This window comes from Lepisosteus platostomus, chromosome 28, assembly GCF_059453375.1.
Source record: "Lepisosteus platostomus isolate fLepPlt1 chromosome 28, fLepPlt1.hap1, whole genome shotgun sequence".
NCBI lineage: Eukaryota > Metazoa > Chordata > Actinopteri > Semionotiformes > Lepisosteidae > Lepisosteus > Lepisosteus platostomus.
In genome coordinates, this window is record NC_142638.1 from 1,252,613 (window position 1) to 1,278,801 (window position 26,189).

The window sequence follows — 26,189 nt, forward strand, 5'->3', positions numbered from 1 at the left end:
CACAACCTCTATCTTAATCACCGGACAGCCTACATTTCTGAGAGAAGCCACTATAAGAAACCTATTGAGTCAAGAGAGTCTCCTGTAGCTCATTAGTTCAGACTGTCTGCACATGTCCTGATTCGTTGTCCTTTGACCTAGACCTTTTTCAAGCTGGAATCTAGATGCACATTTGAAATGATCAATACCTCAAGATGTTTACAATATCCAGGTGTATTTGTAGAATCTGTACGTCTTGAATTTTACTCAATCTACCCGGGCCTTTGAAAAAAAAAGCAGCAATGACATTCCAGCTGTTACTCAGTTTTTGTGGATCACATATGAACTGTATTCTTATTGCTGCAGATTGAACCTTGCAGTGCATGCAGGGACTCGGGGATACCAACTTCCTCAGATTTCCTCAGTTTGTGCACTTCGCCGGCATTTCGGATTGTGACTTCGAATGACACATGCACAATGTAATGCACTCCAAATGAGTCTCGTAACTTACTTTCAAACCAAAAGGGTTTTTCTATTATTAAAGTTTACTTTGGTACACTATAGTAATAACAGTGTAAAATAACATGCTCATGAAAATAGTACAATACAGTGTAGAGATTTGTAGTCTGGTGTTAAGCTTGATGGGAAAGGTATGAAAACATACAGATTTACTGTGATAAGATGGCATTAGGGAATACACATCACTTTTTATTTACAATACACTATTTTCATTATCATAACTTAGGCGGCAATAGTGACACCTGCCATCACCTACAGTTGCAGTCTTCTTTACAGGCTCTGTCCCTTAAAATCACATACAAGCTTTTTTCACAGTTCATGTTCATGTGTATTAATGAGCTCTGCACCATTGTAGCATTGTCTATAACAATAGAGACATCGCTACTGTAACAGTTCATGGACAGGAGGCTTTCTTCTCAGCTCGTTGTACGTTGGTTCAATACCTCACATCTCACGATCCTTACAGATTGAAAATCATGTGTTCCAACCTCCCAGCACCACCCCCCAGTTCTGCTGCTCTTGAGATGGAAGTGCTTTCTGGGGTCTCCTTTTAAGAAGGCTTAAGACAGAGATCAGAGACAGTTCAAAAGTGAAGGTGTCAGATAGGAATGCATGTTATTTTAGTTCAGGGGCAGACTAACAAAGCAAGGATGCACTGTTATCCATGGTTTCTGTGTTGACTGAGTCCCCTTGGGGCAGGGGTGTCACAATGACTAGTGGAATTCCCTTCAGGGGTGTATTCGTGAGCATATGATAGGAGACTATTCCAGGCAAGACAAGAGAGGCAGAAACAGAGTGTAAATGTCTCAGCCATCAGGGGTCAGCCAAGGAGGCAGGGTGAACTAGTTGATAACAGAAAGTCTGAGAAAGGTATCTGAGGTGACAGTGCCTTTATTAAAATGTATCATGTGTTACGGTTAATTTATTTTAAAATTTAAATTTAAAAAGTATTTATACCGTGGTTTGGCCACACCGTTGCGGTGGTTCCCCTTTGTTTGACAATGAGTTGCTGTGTTAATCCATGGGAACACAATGACACACCACTTGACAAGTAACGTGTATACTATAGGTCACCAGTGTGTTCCAATACCCCGGCACTGTTAAGCTTTTTGCAAACACAAGAAATGAGCTTCAAACCTGTGAATGGAGATACCCTGCCCTGCTGAAAATCACAGAAGCATCCTTTTGGATTTAAAGATCACGACCACGCTCACAGGACTCGAAGTGAAACCAGTAAGGAGCTGTCTTCACAGGAGCGGTGCACTGTACGGCGTGCAACTGGACTTGCCGTTTCCCACTAAACGACTGCGTGTCTCTCTGCAGGTGGGCGCCCTGGCAGCCACAGAGCCGTGCCAGTCCGGGAAGCACACGGCCGGCGGGGAGTGCTGTGAAGAGTGCCAGCCGGGAGAGGGCGTGGTGCAGCCGTGTGGGGTCACCCAGACTGTGTGTGCCCCCTGTATAGACAGTGAGTGCCTCCGCCCGATCGTCTTCTCCTCAAGACACACAGATGGGAATCCTGCGTGAGACAACCCTGCTCTCAGCTGTCAGTCTTACAGAAAAGCTGTAGCATGTTTTGACCTGTGTCTTCCTTACTGATATGACAACCATGCAAGACAATGGGTTTGTCAGCCAAACAGCTGTACCATTCAAGCCACACATTCCTCGGCCCCCAGCCTGAAAGGTCACAGTGCTGCAAGCTTTAAGATAATTTAAAAACATCACTGTTGTTCTGTTTGAGTATTTTATTGTATTGCTCCTTTCCCAACTCCTCAGGTGGAGGGGCCAGCATTGAGGATCCCTTTTTAACCTGAGAGTTACAGCTTTCACAGCCTAGTAGCTGATTTGGCATCCACCAGTAGTGCCAGAGCTATACTCCTTGTAAAATCCTTGTATAATCAGCAGAGAATAGACCTGACCATGTAGGCAATGATAGAGCCACTGTTGTGTTTTGACTTGTGGTATCAGTACTATATTCAGCACAACACATTATGGAAAATACAGTAATAACTTAAAAAGGTGTTTTTTCTATCTTTAGATCACAAGTGATGTGGGAGCTCTGTTAGTGAGTGTAATAAAATAGCTGTCTCTACCCAGGCACTGTGCCTGACCCTTTGAGCTCTTTTTATGGCTAATAGAGGAACAAATAAATGCACTTTATATATTGAATATAATCCTAATTACTGTAATTACGGGGTATGCAGTGCAGCCCTGCAACGAATGCTTTAAAATATAATTGGGTACCTCCTGTGTTGTGCACGGATGCCTAATACTTCATGCTTTTGGCTCAGGTTTGTATTAGGGCTGTACGGTTAACTATCACTCTGCCTGGCCTTGTGCATTTGCAATTATTAGAACCTGCACATGCAGTGGAAAATTCCACAGTGAGCTTTTCTGAAAACAGTGGCTATCCTGAAGTCATTTAAGTGTTTGTATTAAAATGTATTTACAGCAGGTCACCATGGCTACAGGTGAACACACTGGAGAAATCTAATGACATCCCTTTATGAAAGGACATTGCACAAGAGTGTCTTCAAACAGTGCTATATCAGTAGAAAGAAAAAACAAATTCAGGGAAATTAAGACATACTGTGGTTTAGTGCACTGAGAAGGACTGTGAGAAAAACAGTGAATTCTCGGAAGATCAGAACAGAAACATTAGTTATTTAAAGCTGGCTAAGGTGTTGAAGATTTACAGCCCTTTAAAATCATGATGGGTTTAGCTAAGCTAGAATTTTAGTGCTGATGGGCAACATCTCCATCATAAATCAAGCTCAATCTTCTTCTAGACTTCTTCATCTGTATTGCACTGTAGTTGATTGTTGCTGCAAAGGTGATGGAACTCCTTTAATGTGCTGTAAATTAACCGTTCACCTTTAACCTCACCTGGTGGGGGACATGCACTGCTGATGTCCCATTAAGAGGCTCCCCTTGAAAAATGTTTATTGCCATCCCTGTAAATGTGAAGAATTGTGAAGAAAACGGTTTGCAGCTTTGCAGTGCATTTGCTATGCTGTGTCATACTGTACCATGAGAAGCATTTATAAGGGAAAACGTGTTGTTGTCAGTTTCTAAAAATTACAAGATTTACACTGTAAGAAATTAGCTATATGATTGGATATTTTTACTGGGGAAACTCGTCAGAGGCTGACCCATGTTAATTGAGGTGAAACTGAGTACACTGTCCATTCCTGGGTGATAAACAGTTTGGATTGTTTTGCCAGGTGCACAGCAGGGTGCCATGCTTTCCATCTAAGATCTACTGGGGCTTTCAAGTAGCTTAACCAAAGGAAACATTACGTTCTGCACACAGTAGCTGTTAAGCTGTAACATATAGGGTAGTACAAAGCTATACGGCTTTTCACTTATAATGACAACCCAGTCTCTCAATGTCTCATTTAGCTTCTCATTTAAACATCCTAATTTACTGATTTATTAATTTACTGTATTTTCACAGCTATAGTTTGTGCTATATACATGTACACAAGTATAGCTAGTATAGCACAATATTTAATGAGTGAATGCAGATCAGAAAGGGTCAATGCCAAAAATCATGGAATTAAAAAGAAATGTTTTGATTTGATTATATTTTCATTAATTTATGTGTTAGCTCCACACATTTCATTTCCATGTCAAGAATGGTAGCTTAGAAGCCATTAGCGTACAGAAACAAAGCAATATCAGTTGATCAATTAATGGACCCAAGTCTAGCGCTCTGAAATCAGGCCATACTAAAAATAGGCCATTGATACTGTCACTGTAGTTCTCTGTAACCTTGAAGGGAACAGACACACAGAGACACATATACTAAGAGCTGCATACCCTCTCCAGGTCAGTAAGTCGCTAATTGTACATGAACTTCAGTCTGTGTGGTACAAGGCCTTAAATATTAAACTGGACTACTTATACATATACAGAACGACATCTTGTTTCATGCATATATCCATTGTCATGAGGGAGAGTAGCTCTGGATTTTGAATATACTTGTTTAAGTAACATTTATGTCATTTGCATTTAACTGGACTTAAGACTAGCCTACAGTACATCTTGGGGGGCCTTTCAATAACATGTGGCAAAGAGATTGACACTTGATGCTTATTCCGGGCATTATGGCACTGAGATACTCCTGCAATATGGAGTCACCATGCACTTGTTGTTAAGGCTAATGATCAAGGCAGCTTGATTTAACTGTAGATTTTTTAATATTATTAGTATTAGAGTATAAGAAATTGGAAAATATACAAATTAAACCCTCTTTGTTACCAGTAGCTACCTAATGCATGGATTGAGTTATTGTTATTATCAGAGTATTTATTGGCATAGCACACAGTGCCACCAGGGGTCCTTGAAATAAAACTGCACCTGGATCAGTGCAGTCCCAGGCAGTGTAGGCAATGAGGACAGTGATTCCTGGGGTCACAGTGGTTCTTGTGTACTGAGTTGTGCTCCTGTCTGTGCAGGGTGGTGTGCTTTCTTAAGGGCTCCTGAATAGGTCTCATGCCAAGAAAACGATTTGCTAACAGTGCTTGAGGGCAAGTGGAATGGCTTTCCCTGGCTCCTGTCCAGACTACATTAGACTAGGTTTCCCACACAGCGGCCAAACCTGTTTAGCAGAGCGTGGCTTAACCCTCACTGCCACAGTGGGCTGCAGTTTCCTCCATCAAATTTCTCTCATAAATATGCATGAAAATGTCTCCTTCATTTTACAGTGATGAACATGTATGTTTCATTATCTCCACCATATTTTTACTGTATTTTTATTGTTTTATTACACTCAACGATGATAATCATACATGATTTATGTTTTTTTGTGCTAAATTAAAGTTCGGTAGAGTTCGGTTGAAAGCAAGGTGAATTGGTATAAAAGGTAGATATACAGTATACCATAGTGAAAGGACAAATATGCCCTTCCTATTTACCATGGAACCCTCCATCAGAGTGGAGCATGAGGCATTTCAAAGCCAGATATACTAAGGATTTGCAAAGGAATCACAAAACAGTCAGAAGTGTCATGTGATGTACTGAATAGAACAAAGTGATATTTGTGAGGCTTTGAGGAATAATTTTCAGGAGGCGATTTGTCTCTTTGATTAAGGTCTTGGTAAATTCCAGGAGTTCCCATGAGAACTTCTGAGAACGGGATGGGGATTATGCAAAGATAAGGTAAGGCCAAATGTTAAAATGATAAGTACGAAAGCTGCCTGCGAGTGTGACACTTAAAACTGCACCCTGTTTGTTTGGAACTTCGGAAAGCTTGTCTTAAATTGTCACAATCAGCCGAGCTTTAAAGGACAGCATGGGGAATACTGCCCCCAATGCCTGGCTGCTGTAATTGCAGGAAGAAGGGAGACAGTATTCAGACGCAGCATGTGAAAAAGGGATGAGACATGAAAAGGCCTTTTTTTCTTGTTTCGTTCCCCAATTAGGTGAAGATCAAACCAGAAATGCTGGGTGAATCTAACCAGTCTTGTGGTGAAACCAGAATTCTCTCCAATTGTTCCTGCCTCCAGCCTTTTCAAGTGACACTGTGGCAGCAGCGTTGTGTCATCTGTTATCACTTGTGCTTCATGAAGCTTCATTAAGACAAACTCATACATCCCAGCTTTCTCCTAAAATTAGATTTGTCCTGCAAACCTTGCAAATTCTGTAAATCCCATGTGTGTTTCTTTTTTCTCCAAAACATAGGGAACATTAGACTGTACATTAAAACTGCAACTCATTCTAAGCAGACAGTATGTATGCAGTAGATATAGGATATGCACCTTGTTATTCTATTGAACATGCAAGTCGTATGTGACTCAAGCATTGTGATTCCAATCCTCCTAATTAGAGGGTGTATAACAGGCTCCCCTCGAGTCACCTGCCATTATTTTTTTAGAAAAGTGTTACTGTACTTAGTGCATGTAATTCTTCGCTCATTAATATATTTTGCAACATTTTCTAAGGAGCATTTTGCATTTCTTCTAATTAATAGAATTTCTCACAGGATACAGTATGCAAGATTTACTCTGCAGATAATTAAAGTTAGACTAGAGTTGTGCTGCGATCACCTAGCTTAGCTTTATTAATAATAAAAAATAATAATAACAATAATAATTGCTTACACTTATATAGTGCTTTTCTGGACATTCCACTCAAAGAGCTTTACAGGTAATGGGGATTCCCCTCCACCACCACCAGTGTGCAGCATCCACCTGGATGATGTGACGGCAGCCGTAGTGCGCCACAACGCTCACCACACATCAGCTATCAGTGGGGAAGAGAGCAGAGTAATGAAGCCAGTTCATAGATGTGGATTATTAGGAGGCCATGATTGGTAAGGGCCAATGGGAAATTTGGCCAGGACACCAGGGTTACACCCCTACTCTTTTCGAGAAACGCCTGGGATTTTTAATGACCATTATGCAAGTCTTTGAATGGATTGTCTGGAATGGATTGCTCTGTGTTATGAATAAGGGCAGAGAATGGAGTATATCGGTGTTATGAGTAAGGACTGAGTGTCTCAATGGTTTTAGTAAGGGCTGAGTGTCTTAGTGGTAGGAGGAAGGCTAGAGATTGGAGTATATGTATTATAAGTAAGGACTGAGTATCTAAGCACGGGGAATGGAGTGTCTCAGTTTTTGTACTAAAATTGAAAATGCTGTTTTGATCAAGACTCCAAGGTGTTGCTATTTACTCTTATAATTAAGACCCGAGAAAACAGTATTTTAGAGTCAATATTAAAGCAGAAGTCACCTTCTAGCTTGATCTTTTATATTTTCTTGAATATGTCCTACATTTTTTAAATACAAACCTTAACTTAGCCTTAGGAATCAGTCCAGTGCTATTTCAGAGCATTATAAATGATAAACTGAAGTTGCTGGAATGATTCCATACGTTTATGTTATTCTATAGCTCCAGACTGTGGGAAAACCAAACATTTGGAACAGATCAGAGATCTCTTGCCAGGATAACTATATGACCTCCTGTAGTCTACTATCATGGGGATGTGGAAAAGTTAGTTTCTTCCTGCTTAACAGCAGTATCAGTCTTGGCGTGGTTGGTGATCTTGAGGAAAGGCAAGTCCTTTTAAAGTTTTTATTGAAAGAAGATCCTCATAGCATCGAAAATATCTTGTAGTAATGGGTCTAGTCTTCAGTTAAAGATGTGGGAAATTGTGTCGCTATTCCAGAAAATGCATCCTCTTTAAAAGGTACTTGGTTCTCAAAAACGAATTTAGTAGTAAAGTCTAGCTATACTTTCTTCAAGCCTCCATCACTCTCCAAGTCCCACAGGTCTATAAGCCAGTCGTACCCATTGCAACAGACACTGACTGCCTTTTCCTCCTGGCTGCTTTTATACAGTACGTCTTCTCACTGACACAGGACAGTGGCCATTTCCACCTAGAGCCTGTCCAATGTGCTCTTCTCCCTCATGGGAAAATCTCACTCCCTCTGGGTGCCAGTTCTTTAGTTAGCCCAGGTGTGTCTCATTTTGGCCTTTCTCCTTAATAGGCATCTTTTCCCCAGAGCCACCTCTCCCTTCCTGCCAAGCCAGTTCTTAAAAGGAGTCAAGGTATGAGCTTCAACACCTTGGCGATTTAACTTATTCCAGACTCCCACAGCCCTTTGTGCAAAACAAGTGCCTCCTGTTCTCAGTTTTAAATTCATTTCCTTTCAGTCCACAGGGTTGCCTATGTCAGTACATTTGAGGATTTTGAATCTTTTCATCTGGTCCCCTCGTAGTCTTCTGTGTTCAAGAAAAGGTAGAAAAGGTTCAGTCCTATTGGCCTGTCAGTGTGGGGTATCTAGACATTCTTCTCTGGACGTACAACAAAGTATCCATATCTTTTTATTAATGTGATGATTCACATGGGGCACAACATTCTAAGTGAGGTCTTACTAATGATTTGTATAATTTTAGCACAAGATTCCTTGATATTTACTGTACACTTAATTCATTACATAAACATGAGAAGAAAAACAAAAGAGCAAGGCAATTTGAACCATGTACATCATTAGGTTGCCATTACTTAAGCAATCTGAGGATGTCTTCCAGCCATTTCATGAAATAAGCAATGATCCCTGCTTCTAAAACAGGGCTGGGCAGCTGTGGACTCATCACAAACCTTCGCAAAAGGTGAATTGGACTTATTTCATTGCAACATTGGCCCCTCTTAGTTATTCTTTTGTACAGAAAGTCTGTGGAAAAAGCCAAGTCTCAGTAGTCAAACCTACTGTACTAAATCTACAAAACAGGACGTCAACATCACAGACTGGTATCTGTGCCTGCTGTCACTTTTCACTGACTGCTGTGGTAGTACAGCAGTTGCTTTAAGCTGCACTCCAGTTTGACTATTATTAACAATAATTACCTGAGACATAATGGAGCATTCTGTACTGTGTACTGCATTTCTTGTGGTGCACTAGTTTAAGCGTGGACTAGGCTAGACATTCTCATTGAACACTTTATGTCAGATTTTATTACATACGTACATTTCATGGATTTGTTGGCATCAGTTCATGCATATTAGCACAAAAAAAATACTTAGCAGCCTTTTGTATCCCTTTCCAGAAATACACTAATTCTTTGGCCAATGCAGTTAATCTGAAGTGCCTCTTTTCAGAATTCTTGGAAACATTTAAAGAAATCAATCAACAAGGTGTGTCATGTTTAGATTGTATCCATTACTTAATACTATTGGCAGAACCTCTCCTTCAATGCAAGTGAATCAGCCTGAATGCAAGAGTGAAGCCTGACCTGAAAGTGACCCAACCATAAAAGGTTTAAAATCCAGCATGATGTGAACTTTTATTGCTGTCACAAAAATACGATTACCCAAACTTGGGTTCTGAAACATAGACAAGGGGTAGACAAGAGGAAACTTAATTTAGGACAGAAAGCAAGAAAGCAAGAGTTGTGGGTATCTGGATCAAGTTTTCCACTCTGGTGGCTGAGATCCAATCTCTGGTCTCCTTCAGGAAATGGTTTAAGTTTTGCATTCATCTAACTGTTGAATTTTTTTAAGATCACTTTATTGGCCATTTATAATATCTTGTAATAGGAATTCATCTTTTTGCATACCCCAACTTGCTCTCCATGAGTCACACGGACAAGGAGAGAAGCTTGAGAATTTTTAAATGGATGGAATTAGCTTAATGACCACCTCTTCCTTGTTTCCATTTCAAGTACTTATGTTCTTAATATGATCAATTCTGAGATATTTCTAGAAAGACAGTAACATTTAGAACAGAAGTTGCTGCACAGGATGCATTGATAGATCCATGCAATGTTCTATCGGCTCAATGTTCTCAAGTACTTGAAAAGGTCAATCAACTTTTAATTTTTATAAGCCTGGATTTGCAGGAGATCACTTGTTTTGCTCATAAAGGGGGGTGATTATAAGGCTAATATAGTTAGCACTAACACAATTTCTTAGTGCTGAAATTGTTGTAGAACCAGTGCAGCACTGAAACACACCCAGGAAACAAACATGCCTTGATGGACTGAATGACCTTTGACAACTTTTCCTATGACCTTTAATGAATGTTACTGAAACATACCATTTCTTCCATTTCAAATCCCTGACCTTTAGCTCTGCGGACCACTTGGAAAAGTTCAATTAGAGCCTTCTTCTAAAAGGAGCAATGAAGGCATTGTAGCTCACTCAGTAAACTTTTCCTGCTGAACACAGGATTGACAATGTCTGTTGTCAATTAACATTGCAGATTGTTTTTGAGTGACTGAGGTATGAACTCCTTCCAGGTCCCAGAGCTGCTGCTGCCACATTCACAATGGAATAATCACTCGATTTCAACAGTAACATGTCTTGGCATGATTCCATTCTCATGTATACTAAGTTGTGATGCAAACTGGTGACAAGCCAACTCATGTCCAGAAGTTTCCCACACTATGGCCTGAGCCCAGACCACATTGTTGTCATTTTGGATTCTGTGGCTTTTTAGCATGAAAAGCGTAACTTGTTCCTTACTTTAACACTGAAAATAACCAAAGTAACAACCTGTTCTCATCAATGTCTGATTACCAGCCACCCAATTTTTTAGCATTACTTAACTCTCAGCTTTCTTGTTTGTCATCATGTTAGCATAAGGTTTTCCTTTGCAAAACAGTATGATGCTGCTGCTCCTAGTTCACAATTCCATTAAATATTTTAGTATTCTGCTCATTTTGTATGTTATCACTTTTGGGGCAGTGGAGCTGCAGATAATTCTGCATCCCACCACATAATAACAGAGCAGCCTGGACTAAATTAAAGTGATTTAAACCACATTTGAATCGATAGATTGCAATTTGCATCATTTCCCTAAACACTGCATTTCACCATACAGTTTAAAAAAAGGCAGCAACAGAAATCTGGAAATCTGTTGAACGGGAGTTTTCAGAGGGGAGAAGTCGCACAAATTCAATACTGAGATGTGGCAGGCAGAGCTTCCTGTGAGTTAATTACCTCACACAAAGATTTTGTCAGTTTGCAAAAAAACATTTCCAAGAAACTAATTAACTAGTAATCAAAAAGTAATTGTTGTAAAGACATCAGGCTTGAGATGATGTTAATCTTGGAAAAAATATCAGTTTAAATGAAATTGAGCAGATCTTATTCAGCAGAGACAGACCTTTTATTTCTCTATAAACTGCAGAATATTGTAATATAGCCTATAAAGAAATGTATATGCAAAGCTTTAAAGCACTTGCCATAATGTGCTGATCATAAGAGACAGTGCTCTGCCAGGAGTGTACTTTATTAATGTATTGACTTGCATTATTGATGGGTGCATTATGGTAATGGCTGTAGGATGTGCTGCATATGAGAAAAGCTGAACTGGCACATTTAAACTACACTGAACAGACTGGACCCATAGTTACCCCCTAGCAAAGGAAGCATGCTGCTGAAGTAAGGAGATGAATGGTGGCAGAGATAGCCATAACGTTGTCCCCAGGGGCTGGTCTATCAGTTAGAGTCAGCTGGTTAGGACTGCACTGAGGTGGAGCGAAGGAGAATGGCCTCTGAATTTGGTCAACATTAATCACTGGGAAACAGGAAGACATGAGTAATGTAATGAAAACATGCTAAAAGATAAGTTTGCTATATTATCCATCCATCCAATCATTTTCTAACTTCTTTGTTCAATACAGGGTCATGGGGGAGCCAAATCTTATCCCAGCAAGCAATGGCTGCAAGGGAGGGTACACCCTGGATGGGACACCAGTCCATCACAGGGCACAGACAGACACAAACATGCGCACGCTCACATGAGGGTCAATTAACCTACCGTACCATTACTGTACTGAATATTTCTGGACTATGGGAGGACACTGGAGCACGATGAAGAAAACCCATGTGAACACAGGCTGAACATAGAAACTCCACGTGGATAGCACACTACTGTAGGAACTGAGCCCAGGGCCCCAGCGCTGCGAGGCAGCAGTGCTGACCACTGCGCCATCGTTCTGCCCAAGATTGCTTTATTATTTACAGTACTTGATCATTTGTGTATGATTTTCCACATGATCAGTGCAATGCAAACATTTTGGAATAATGCAATTTTTACTTTAATATAATCGGCCAATTTCCTCGAGAAGTCAATTATATATATAAATGCACCCACAGCAGAAGACACAAATGCATTTGGTAGCTTAGGCTCTAACATCACCCCGACCCAGACGGTGGCAGCTATGAAGAAAGGTGACATTCATACGTGGACTCTAGACTGTTGCAGATAAGCAACAACAACACTTTGTTTGGGTGTGCTCATTTTAATTTGAGGCCCTGAAGCTTTCACATATACAGTAGTTATGACTCACTTTCCTGGGTAATTTAAAAAGTCTTTTAGGAATGTACAGAAAAGATGTGCACATTTTTTTTTTCAAACACCCTGAGGCTGACTGTAATATGAAGGAATGAGGTTGTCGACTAACAGGAGTTTTCTTTTATTTGTCATTACAACTCTTTCACAGCTTTTCCAGCATCGGGACATGAACCCAAAAGGGCACATATGAGCTTCTCTGGTAAATTGTAAGCAAGAATACAGACCCTGTGAGAGAAAGTACAGGGGTATGAGCAAGTATGGTATACCAATCTCCTCCGACTGGGGGATTGAAACTGCTGATCAATACAATCCCCAGCCCCAGTCGTTGTGAGGAACCACCAGCCTTCTACTACATGCTTTGGTAGAGGTCATGTGACGTGATGGCTGAGCAACTGCACATTTTATTTCCGTAAAAATGTGAGCAGAGCAGCTCACGCCATAGTGAAACAGAGAAGTTTGGTAAAGCATGGGCGAATCACTGGAAGTGCAATGGAAAAGGCAGAGGGCTTTGCATAGACTAAGCATCAGAAAACCACTGTTGTAGACGTATTGTAAACTTTTAAACCAACAGGCACTGAAGATTAAGGAATTTCTGTAATGTCATGAAAATTTGTTGAAGGCCCTGAAGCCTTTGGAGATAAGTTGGAAACGAATCCGGTAGACAATGCTGGCCATTGGAATAACACAGAATGCACTCAGGCTAGAACTGAACCCAAGACCCATGCAGCACCAATGCTAACTGCCATGCCAAACCTATAATAACATACTGTTTCTATTTTCTAAAGAGCTCTTAATGAACAGACACCACAAGGTGCTTCCCGATTTAAATAATTAAACAATATTAAACTTAACACACTTCCATTTTAAGCCTAGTTCTAAACTCATTCTCTGTCCCAGTCAATAATCTGCAATGTATAACCTGCTCAGCCTGATTTTGAAAGATGTCTTGACGTACAGCTTGTGTTAATACACTCCAGGGAAGCTGAGGCAGAGAATCAGCCTGATGCTCCACAGCAGGGCCAAAACCATTTGCAAAGATCATGCAGTCCATTACTCCCTGCAGTCAGGCAAGCTCGTAAAAACAAATGAGCAAACATAAAACATGTCACAACACAGCGGGAGCTCGATCGTCTTTTAAATTTGAAGTTAAAACCAAGGGGACTTTGCCTTGTTCATGGCATCACAGTCTTCTACAGCTACTGCACATCTTCATTCTCATTTCTTTTACATTTTCCACTGTAGAGCTCGTATGTTAAAGTGAACAGCTGCCACGAAGAGACAGTGCCACTGCATCAGAACAATAAGCACAAAATGGAGCAAGCATAACACCGCTTAGTTGGTTTGGCCTTGTGAATCTCAGAGTGCATCCTACTATCTGAATGGGGAAAATGAAAGTGCCCATCGCAGTGGTTAGCATTGCTGTCTCGCAGCACAGGGGCTCTGGATTAATTTAAGATCTGGGTGCTGTCTGTGTGGTGCTTGTACTGTATGATCTTCTCGTGTTCACATGGGTTTTCTCCAGGTGCTCAGTTTTCCTCCCTCAGTCCAAAGAGTTAATTGGCTTCTGGGAAAATTGGCCATAGTATGTCTCTGTGTGCCCTGTCATGGACTGACCTCACAGTCCAGGCTCTCCCCTGCCTTGTGCCTGTTGATTCCCAGGATAGGCTCCAGGTCCCCCACAAACCTGAACTGGATGAAATGGTTATAAATGGTCTGTGTCCATTTTTTAAAATTGGGTGGATGAAAGTGTCAATTAAATGTTCATGAGAAGACAATTGCCATGGCCCTGTGTACATTATCCAGTCTATTTCAGCTGGTAAGGGACTTCATCATCTAGATGCAGAGACAAAACAGAGTATTTTGGAGTACATGCTGTTAGGCTGTAAGAATGGATGAAGCATTATGTGAATACGTACGTAAAAATGGGTGGTAAATTAACAGCTATGATAGTCTGTTTTTCTTGCTTATAATACACACTACAGAGCTGTGAAGAAGAGACACATCAATTCTCACAGTATTGCTCTGATGAGAATAAGCACATCCAGGATAAAAGTGATGTTTGAGGTGTAGGTAAAATAGCAATGTTATACTATTTATCTGCAACACGATGACTCGGACTTCCCCAAGCACAAAACTTCCGGTCCATCTCTCAGTCACTGCTCACTGAAAATAACACAGGTACAGCTTCAACGAGGGTTGATATTCTGGAATCATATTCCTGCCAGCTCTGCTATCTGAAACATTCCTCCCCAAGCTGCTTGCTGAAATGTGCCTGCTGCATAATTTATTGTTTCCTATTATATCCGAACATAATTCCATAAGAACATGCAATATTGATGGCTGGATTTGTACAGCTTGGATCTCCATCCCAGAGAAACCGTAGCATGTATTATTCACAGCCTGGCCTCCCAAAAATCTTCTATGCCCTTTGTTCAGTAAAGGAAAAAACATCATTCATCTGGTTCTCAGAAAACAAGCAGGAAATACATTTGTAAGTCTCGTTTTGCATAGCTGTTTGATACATTTCATATTTTTTCACCTTGCAGGTTCTTGGGAAAACAATGCTGATCAAAAATGAGACCAAATATGAATTCAAATCCATTTCTCAATCTCTGAAAAATAAGATAAGATAACATGCTTGTCTTAAATGCAAGACTCAGCATCTCATTCAAATTACTAATTGCATTGCTGTACAGTACAGGTTATATTTCCATTCCCCAAAGAGCAAGCAATTAAAATAACAGACTATTAAAAATATAAATGAGTAAAATAAACAAGATTTGCTAACAGACTGCAGATTAAGTCTGATATATGCTGCAGCTAGTAGAATTTCTAAAATGTACAATAAATATGCAGATCCTTTCATATAGTTTTATACAAATGCATAACTTCTAATTCAGTTCGCTGCTTAAGCAATTTTCCATATATTACTCATTTATTAGTTAAAAGGTAGAAAGTATCTATTAAAGCCTTGTACTGTAGTACCATGGTTAAAGCTCTCTTTTGGCACAAATAACTAATGTTTTCTCATACAGAAATCAAGTCAGGTGGCCAGGGAAAGGCTGGAAACCATTAAAAATTACTAAATCTTTGCGCTTGGCAAATACATCGACTTTTTTCCTGGCAGACAAAGGCTCTTTGCTAATTACCTGCTCATGCCCAATATAAAGTGCTAATGGCTTTTCTTTTCATGTCTGCCCCCAGGCGAGACGTATTCGGAGACGTACAGCCTGACGGAGGCCTGCCTGCCCTGCACGCAGTGCACAGGCCTGCTTCGCATGCAAGCGCCCTGCACTGACACCAACGACGCCGTGTGCGTGTGTGGCTACGACTACTACCGAAACGAGCTGACGGGGCAGTGCCAGCGCTGCACTGTCTGCCCGCAGGGCCAGGGCGTGCTAGAGAAGTGCTCTTACCAGTCGGACACCTTGTGCGAAGAGTGCCCGGAGGACACCTTCTCCGACCAGGAGAGCAGCCTCGACCCCTGCATGCCCTGCACTATCTGCGAGGAGGACGAAGAGATCGAGCAGGAGGCCTGCACGTCCACCTCGGACACCGTCTGTCGTGGTAAGACCCCGCTCTAGCTTCCCAGCTACCCAGAGTCCTGCTAAGTGCATGCCAGCACAAGCTAGAACGGACACAAACACATCCTCATCTGCTAGCTTGTTGCTCTGCAACATTCACCTGTACAGACAGCAGACCTTTTCAGTTTCCCTGCAGTGGTGAGAATGTGGTGAGGGAGTCATGCAGTCAGCCTCCTGCGGGATTGCCTGTTCACATCAGAGCGGGCGTGAGGCTCTGCTGCCGGGCACAACTGTGTTGGTGTCTGCTCTGTTTTGTGCTTTGTGCTGCGGTGCAGAGGTTTTATTTCTGTGTCAGATCTTCCCATTTCCTGCTAAGGCAATGCTGTGAAAGGGGATGGATATGTCTGATGACATGGCATGCAATTAGGATGTGGCTGGAAAAGATTAACATGTTTGAGATGTGGCTGGAAAACATCGGAGAGACAAATTGAATACAATCTTGCTTCAATTAATGTTTGGTTTACAGGAAATGTCCACATCCACCTCCAAACTATGTACAATATATATGTTCATTTTTCACACACCATGGTAAAATTATGGTAATGCAATCTAGTGAATTGTAGTTAAATCGTAGTAAATCAGGAAGAGATATAATAAAGCCTTGGAATAACAGTATGAAAGCACAATGATAAGTGAAAACATGGGAAATTCCTGTGCAGATTCACGTTATTTACTGGTATTTCCAGCAGAGACCTGTAGTGTTTAGAGTTTTAGTGTTATTAACATGAAACTCCTGTTGAAAAAACAAATATATTACGCATCTGTAATGCTGTCTGTTCATAGCTACTGTATATGACATTGACTTAATTCTAAAAGGTTGGAAATACTTGGAGACATATTTCCAAGCTCGGCTGTAGGCAGGAGAAGTTCAGAGAGCTTCATCATCATCATCCAGAGAACAGAGTTACAAACCAGAGCCAGCCATTCAGCCCATCTGACCATAGAGGAGGCTTAGGGAGCTCATGGCCTGCACTGCTGTTCTCATCTGGAGAGTTAATGATCCCCAGGGAAATCAGAATCTTTAGGGTCATAACAAAAGATAACATTCCAGCATATTTAGTCTCAGGAGAATTTTCACTTGTACTGTGCAGCATTAATATAAATTAATGTTGTATAAAATATTGATAGGTAGCGAGAGATTTGTTTGTAAAGTTTTGAGAGGGTAATGAAAAGTGCAAATCAGAATTTTAAAACTTAAAAATATGGGCCACCTGATTCGATTTCAGAGGAAGCTCCAGATGACTGTGTGGGGTCGAAAGATCTTTGCGGACTGTCTTGTACTGAAATAGCCACTTGGCAGAGCAACAAGTGCAACAGAGTTTGTGCTCCTGATGGAAAGGCTTGGCATTGGAAGCACGCTTACAACTCAAGAATGCCTCCCAAGAGGAGAGTGACCTCCATTTCCATGCCTGCCAAGGGAATCCTAGCAGTTGAAAAACTGGGATTCGTTTAAATTCTACTGCAATTTCACAGTAGCCCAGATGCGATTGTTAGTGTGTGGGTGGTGCTGTCATTACACAGGCCATAAATGTAATTTCTTCAATAGGCCCAACAATGGCCTCAGAGCCTTCAGAGACAGAGAGAGATAGTAGCTAGTATAAAGCAAGCAGACAATCTGATCAGAGGTGACAAAGGTCACATGTGTGTCAGGAAACGGCCTGTCATTGATCATTATTATGCCTGGGGGGAGAGTTTTGTCTCACTAAAGAACAAGTGCCTGGTCTATGTCGACTGAATGAATAACACAAGAAAAATATTCTGTGCATTGATGAATCAGAGTATTCAGCTTAATGACATTGCATGGCGAAAGACAAGTGAGTTTTACAGAACAAGAATGTCACGTTGATCTGACAAGCAGTATCCATTTACATAGATATATGTATAAAGACAATTACTGCATAATAAATAGAAAAAACCCATATCACAAATGAACTAAAAATTTATGTATATACTGTACTGTATATGTTACCAATTCCATAGGCATAGATTTTGGGCATCAATAACAAAATCTATTTTTCAGATTTCATTATAAATATAAAAATCTAGGTAAATTTAGAAAAACGCATTGAAATTTTATTTAAACAACTTTTATTCCATCTTGGATAATTTCCATAGTACCATAAAATGACATACATTTAATACCTTAGCATGTGAACTTCGAAAATCACTCTGTGAGAGATGATGTTTCAGCAGGGAGAGAGCAAACACAAGAGCTCATGGGCCACCATGTTCTGAGTTCATTACCTCAGAACTGTGCAAGACCATCCCGCAATCTGAAAAATCTGATTACTTACAGTATATGATAAAAAAACAGCATGTGTTCACAAGAATTGAAAAATTAAAAAAGCAAATAACAGTTGCTATGATAAAGACCCTTCAGATGAAACTTTAAACCTACTGTAGGTCCTGATTTAGTTGTCAAAGATCTTCATGGCACTGTTTGTAAGAGGGATTTGTCCTGGCTAAATTCTACTATTGGTTTGTACAGTGTTAAAGTTTCCTCTTAACTCAATTGGTGAAGGAATTTCTCCACCTGATCTGCTGTATATATGATCTAGGAGAGCAGAATAGCTGCAGTGCATCACCCTGATAGGGGCTAAACTCCAGTGATGGAAGTCCTCTGGGATTCTCTGGGATGAAAACATCTGATGATTTGCCTTGGCAGTTCTCAGTCTTAACATGCTTAAGCACTACATACTGTATGAAAAGGTCAGCTGACTGTCATCTGACAATACACTGTATTGTCATGTCGAGGGGGATGGGGTCAAAGGTGCTGGAGTTAAGATCAACTCTAACCAATTCTGGATGGTTTTGCTCATGAGATTCAGAGCTGAAGCTTGAGGAGTAACAAGAATAATTCTATATGTTGGCAGGCTCAAGCTATGTGACTATTGTCAATATTTCACAGTGCACTTAGAAGAACCACCAATATGCACGATCTGTCTCTTTAAAAGAGCAAATACAAATATTTTTTTTTCTGAGTTGCTTTATTTAGGATATTGTCCTTTGATGCCCCCTAAAAATTACTTAATTGAATTAATTAATTCTCAGGGTAGTCTTAGCGAAAGAGTTTGTTTCAGGAGAGTGTATTGGTCAGAATGTGAGTGGTCTCCCATTTCTGCATGACCATCAGCTTGCTGGTTTTGTTGTCAACAGTCCAGAATATCAATCATGGTCATAGAATACTTTAGGGTAGCAAAACCTATCATTTCTATTAAATGCCTGTTCTACCTCTGACTCACTGAACAAGATATTGAGATACTCATAGAGTTCCACCTTGCAATCACATGAGAAGTTGTTTTCCTCAAAGCATCTAAACAATCAGAGCTGCAGCACATATTTTCAGAACACATGAATAAACCCTGAACGAGACTGGTTGTTCATGCATTCTCAGTTCTAAACATACTTCATCATGTTCATCACAAAACACACAGGGGCCATGTTTTCACAGGAGATCCAAACACCAGCTTGTAAAAAAGCAAAGGAGACCAGAACATGGAATCACCTTTTAGACAGAAGCAGATGTGGTATTGAGTATCTGAATCTTTTCATTACAGGATGTTGTGAGGTTAGCTGTGCTTCCAGCTGCGCCTGGTGTTTCTCAGGCTTGAGGTATTTCAGGTGCTCAAGAATATTAACTGAAAGCAGCCGCTCCCACAGATGGAAGAAAGGTGGAACAGATGGAAGAAAGGTGTAGGGTAGACAGCAAGGCTAAATGAGCACAAACATGTACACAAACGTGCACACAGAAAAACACAAACATGCATTCAGAAAAAGGTGTACTCAAAGGGAAAGACTGAACACTGATCAGAAACATATACCACTCATTACCTCAACATGCAAGTCCTTAACGACTTTTTATTATTTATGTTAAGAAGAGCACACTATACTATTTTTCATGCAGGTGTCTAAATATGTTATTTAAATGCTTTACCATGTCAAATCATGATTGAACTAATTGACCATGCCTTCTCAGCTGAGTTTATGTACCTTGGAGGCCAGACACTTGAATGAGAGAGCCTTTATGATGAGAGGAATCAATTGCCTATGGAAGATTACAACAAAAATGCAATTTACAACAAAAGACTTTAAGTCTAATTTTGGACTGTTGTTCTTTCCAATGCCAAATAAAAGAAAAGTCAAGCTGTGAACAGAAAGGAAGCAGAGACTATGTCAGTGTTTGGGTGTCTCTTGTTAGCGTATCAGAATTGTCAAGCCACCACATTCTGGCTATAAATCATAGAGGAGTCATTTGTTATGTGCCTTGACAATTCCCAAAGTTCCTACTTTTCTTAACCCAACTGACTGTACAGTATTTCCTTAGCATCATGCAGGATTTCAGAAAAGTTAACAGTGATGACAAGTGAGCTGGAGTATAAATTATTAACACATTCCACACATCCATCAAAGCATCTGTCCGTTGCCTCCAGCCTGTTTCACAGTTCCCAAATGTGTCCTTTGACTCCATGTGCTGAACTAAGTGTGAAGAACTGCCCAAAGGTCTTCAGACTCTTATTAGCGCTTCAACTTCAGAAGGATTGGTTTGCCTGAGCCATGGGTACAAGGCATTGAGTCTGAGGTTCAGCTCCAGGCCAGACTTTAACAGTGTTGACAGGAGCCTCGTGGGGAGAGCAGAAGTGGGAGCAAAGAGTCCAATACACACTCCCCCACAGTGCTCTGCCCCTCAGACCCTACTGCTGTGAACCCAGTCAGGCCAAGTTCAAAACTTTGCTCAGCTCCCTTATTGGGTGCACAAAAACATATATAAAATCCCAAAGCAAAAGTTAATATTAGACTAATTGAAAACTAAAATTTTATGTCAAGCCTGTTCAGAAATGCATATGGGACCAGTATCTTCTAAGAATATGAGATTCTGGCTGTTAAGCGTTTTCTAATGTAATTGCACCGTGGTCTAAAACAGTGCTTCCTTTTTCATGATCCCTTCAATAAACGCCACAGTGCTTACGGATATCTGCTTTTCCAGGATTTTGAATTAGGAGTTTGATTTCATGTTTATAAGGAATCAAAACTACAGAAAAAAACGGGTGTTTCATAAACTTATACACTAATGTATTATATATACACACTGCATATTTCTGTTCACCTAATTTGTATTAACATATCCGTGTCAGTCATGACCTTCAGCTTGCTGACATGATTAGCTGTTCTCCTCTGAATGCTGCATTTTCGCAGTACAATGTCTGTTTTGTAGTCCCTTGCAGTGCAGCATGCAAGCGAATGTTTGAAGTGATGGTTGCCATTTTTAATTGGTGCTGCTCACATATTCCTCAGCTGTCAATGAATGGTGTCCTCTGTGCCATGGGTTAGCACATCAGAGACTATAATCGTCTGGAATTCAGCAAGCAGCTGCACAGAATTCCTCCAGCATTGCTCCCTTACTGTATTGGACCATGCAGGGCACAGGGACGGTAATACTTGTGCTTAGTCGACACTTCATCCATTCAAACCAATTTTCCGGTTGTAAAATTCCCCAGATTTCCAGTGGAAGAGGGTCACCATTACTCACTGGCCTGTTGCCTGATGCCCAGGGTATGGACAGGGTGCAGTTGATAGAATGAAAAGGCCAGGGTTCATTAGCAGTGCTTTGAAAACCCTCAACAAATATAAAACAGTGAACTTGATGTTCCAGCACTGAGCATGCATTTCTCTGCACCACTGGAGAGCTTCTTTACTCGTGGCTTCTACATTAACCATTTGCATCAAGTCAATGCTGCTATATTCACAGGTAGCTGTGTGATTTTAGTCTTACATTATATACAATGTGCTCTTGGTTGCCTCGTAAGACGGTAGTAGACTGTCTGTCCATTCTGGCTGCTTCCAGTTCAGGGTTGTAGGGGAGCCTATCCCAGCAAGCAGCGAGCACAAGGCAGGGCACAGATACAGTACATGCCAGAAACTAGTTAACCTACCAGGATATTTTTGGACTGTGGGAGGAAACTGGAGCACCTGGAGGAAACCTACGCAAATACAGGGAGAGCATACAAAGTTGATGTAGATAGCACCCCAGGTCAGGAATTGAACCCAGGGCCCCAGCACTGTGAGGCAACAATCCCTTGTCATCTGAACCATCCAGAACAGAACACACTTCCTTTCAGAATATTTCCTGGGACTAAGTTCAGAAAAGAATGACTATGAGATACTACAAAAAAAAAAACTCACACTTTATAAAATCCCACCAGGTGACACCAAAAACATGCCCTAGCTGAAACAGCCCTTACTTTGATTGGAAAACCAAAAGATATTATTATCTCAGTAATAATAATAATAATTCCTTACACTTCCGTACTTCTCTGGACACCCCACTGTACAGGCAATGTGGACTCCCCTCCACACCCATCAGGGTAATGTAACAGCTCCCAGAGTGCACCAGTATTCTCACCAGGAGGTGAACAGAGGAGAACAGACTGATGAAGCCATTTCATAGATGGGGATTATTAGGAGGCCATGATTGGTGAAGGCCATGGGGAAATTTGGCCAGGACATCGGGGTAACACCCCTACTCTTTTTGAGAAATGCTCTGGGATTTTTAATGACCTGAGAGTCAGAACCTTGGATTTACATCTCATCTGAAGGATGGCACCTTTTTGTTACAGTATAGTGACTATAGGACCCACACATGCCACAGGGTCAGGGCTCCCTACAGGTACCACTGACACCTCTTCCAGCAGCAGCCTTATCTTTCCCAGGAGGTCTCCCATCCAGGTACTGGTCAAGTTCATGCCTGCAGAGCAGGAAACAACAGCTCTGATAACCAGCCACATTTAGCCGAGTGCAAATGGAATCGGGAAGTATTGACATGAAAGGCAGCCAAGGCAATTGTGATGAAGCCATGAAGCTTGATTTTTTCAAAGCCACTGACCGCCTTGTGCTTTAGGACTGATTCACTTCATTAAAAGACTGGGCCAACAGCTTGTCTTCTCTTAAAGTGCCTCATTTCCAATGAGCCATTTCTTGTAGCAGGAATACATTTAGATACTATATATGGTTTTTAATCTGTGTCAGATCATCAAAGACATACTGTACAGGAGATACATATCCGTGAGCTCCAGCAGTGCTCCAAGTCAGATCTGCACAGTAACTGTAGCCAGGAGCATCAACGTCAGGCAGTCAGCCAACAGCCATCTATGAAGTCAGCATTAGTACCAGCCTAGAAATATGCATTAAGACTTTATAAGTATCCTAATAGGTTTACAATATCCTTCTTGTTTTTATTCTTGTTTTATCTACATCAATGTAGAAACCTACAGGGATGTCTACATTATCCGAGAGTTACTGTATAAAACTATTAATAGGAATCAACATTGCATGTCTCTTGCAATGCAATTTTCTGAAGGTATCCATGTCTCAGGTGCAGGAAGAGAGTTCATAACCTTAGAGTTTTAGGCTAACATGGCAAAAGCGTGTAATTCATGAATTCATTATGGTAAATTAAATACGTTGGTAAGCATTGTACAAACTGTGAGAAACTATGTAAAAGCAATGTACCAAAATATCCATGGCAAAATAAAACTTAATTTAATAAGGGTGACACTATACAATACTGTATATTATCCTTTAATGTTTATCCATATAGTTGGATTTTATGGGTGTTAGCCCACTAGTGTTACCACTTGTGAAAAAAAGGGCATCAAAGCGTCACTCGCAAATTGGAAAAAATACTCGACACTCTAGGAACAAGGAAGCCTTTCTAATGTATTTACAGTTAGCATGGAGGGATGCTTCAGCACTATAAGCCAGTACAGAAGAAAGAGGAAGATGCGCAGCTCAGACCTGCGCTCTGATCAATAAATGCCATGGTTCTTATCCGCCTGATCGGGTTTCTCCTATTGACCTCCACAAAACAGATCATATTCTGCTGCAGGGCGCACTTCCATTGCTGAGCCCCCTCTGTCAACCCCTAAATACCCCCCCCCCCCACTGCCCCTGCCCTCCCCGCCTCTCCTAGCGCAATGCGTGTGCTGCTAGACAACACATGACTTGCTTATGGTGTGGGGTTTTTATCTTAGCTGATCCTACTGATCAATCAGAGGTCTGTGCTGATTGTCCCTGCCAGCCTGAAATTACATATCATTACTTGATTCATAGTTCCCTCAATAGTTTTCTTTTTGTGCTCATTTCAAACAATACTGGGGGCCCAGTTTTGAAGGTTTCGAAAATAAAGGTTAAGAGATCCAAAGAAATGAATGGGAAGATGTTTAGAGACAAGACTCGGAAGTTGCTCTAGTGTTGCTTACCTAGAGTAGGTTAATCACCCATGTGCAGCTATAAAGCTTTTATTTTCATTCTTACACAAAATTAACGCTGATTACAACAGTATTTTATTTTTTGTGTGATCGCATTAAGATCAGACTGGCATCGGCATGAGACAACTGGACTACGCAAGGGTTGTGACTTCTGTTCTCAGCACACTTTTCTGCCTCAATACATTCTTCAGGCTGGATTAATCTGTCAGTGCTGTGTGAGGACTGCCGACTTCAGACTTTGGGATTATAGGCTGCTGTGGCAGAAACATGCAATTGCAGAACAGGAGCAAGGCCAGACAGGGATGCCCTCTTCATCTTCTTAATAATGAGCATTGTGAAAAAGCAAAAGATCTGCATGATCTCAGTGACACATGAATGAATCAGGAAAGTATAAAAAAGATCATTTGTTTATATATAAACATGAAGCAAAATCCTCCTCTGTACACTTAAGAAGTCAAATGTCTTTGTTGAGCTTCCCTTGTGTTTCTCTGTGATGTGGAAGAATAGTGATGATCCAACAGGCACACAGACACTTTGCTGCACAGTCTCATACAGTCCTAATGGCCCATTGATCTCTTTCACTGACACTAGCGAAAACAGTGGATCCATGTGTCTGCAATGAAATTAGACCTCACCTTGTTCTTGCTAGGTGTTCTGGGTTTCCTCAGCTGTCAGCTCAGTTATGAGCCTCATTCATGCCCTTACTGGGGTGTCTTTCTGGTAATCAGCACACTGCATTTGACCTGGAAATACTTTTACTGCTATAGTGCTCTAGTGTTTGTCAGTTTAGTGAAGCAAAATGATTATGCCTTAAATCAAGAATCATTGAAAGGCAATGACAAGGGCTAGCTGAGGCCTAATAAACATAGTACTTGGGTCAAATAAGCCAAAAACAGGAGACGGCCGCTCATCCCAGTTGATTGCTGAAAGAACGTTGTCCAGCCACTTCTTAAAGGATCATGACAATCACTTTGAAAAACACAATTTTTTGTTCCAGACATTTTTGTCTGAAGATATGTACAAATATCAATGCACTATTGTTTCATTGTTGAGGTAACATTCGGACTGCCGAGTTAGTCTTTCAGAGTTTTGAATATTTAAAAGGAATGTTATAACCCCTGTATCACCCTCCTGAGTGAGTGATAGTTGTACAAGTGAGAGGTAGCGAGTGACCTTTTCTGTTCTGCAGTCTAGTACACAAGCTACGAATTACCCATTAACTGATGATGGATCTTAGATTGTAGTATGTTTAACTTATTTCAGTGTGATCTGAAATACTGTAGATGTGAACTCAGGATTCCAGGGAGAGGAGGTGTTAATTTGTAGATATGTTAATTTGTGGTGTTACCTCTTCTTGGATGACATATCTTTTCATAAGGGGGAGTCTAATTTTTTTCAGCTGCTATGATCTCAGTGAGTCAAAACCCCAGGATTTAAAGAGGTGTCTTATCAGTCAAAGAATAAAAAAAAAACTAAATGAAATCTACTCCAAAGGAAGTAAGTATTCTCAAGATCCTACAATTTACATGTGATTTTTGTTCTGATTATCTGTGCAAGTCCATATCGTGCTTTTAAATTATCAATGATTTAAGAGCTGATTTCAGGTCTATTTAATACTTAATATTTGACAACTTTAATTTTATAAATATCTTGACATCACTGGGATAATTCCTGCTTGTTTGTTGCCTCAATAAAACACACAATCAATAACAACCACTCCAGACCCCTCACTATTCTACGGCACTTCGTCTCCCCAGCGGACAGCCTACTGTATAGCAAATTAATTAGATGGGCACTTTGCCTACAGTTTGTCTGCAGAGAAAGTGAGGCTTTGTTTTGCATATTTGATATTTTTGTCCTAAATGAAAATAGAGTAGCCTGGGCAGTTCCCCCCTGTCTCCTGGGTTCACTCTGCCTTGCCCAATGCACAATGGAAGAGCTCCTTTTATGCCCTCTGTGCGTCCTGTCAGTGGACACTGGCAGCACATACCATACCAACCCCTGCAAGCCACTGCATTCAGTAAGTGCACACAGATCAT

The 26,189-nt window shown here is 40.8% G+C and overlaps 1 protein-coding gene across 2 annotated transcripts in view; it reads left to right on the top strand.

Annotated features, from left to right (window-relative positions):
- Positions 1-26,189, top strand: part of LOC148638531 (tumor necrosis factor receptor superfamily member 16-like) — a 51,639-nt gene that overhangs the window by 8,580 nt on the left and 16,870 nt on the right. For both annotated transcript variants that reach the window (XM_088622742.1, XM_088622743.1), the window contains exons 2-3: positions 1,822-1,963; positions 15,507-15,869. In XM_088622742.1, coding sequence (XP_088478868.1) covers positions 1,822-1,963; positions 15,507-15,869 — 505 coding nt within the window. The remainder of the gene's footprint in view (positions 1-1,821; positions 1,964-15,506; positions 15,870-26,189) is intronic.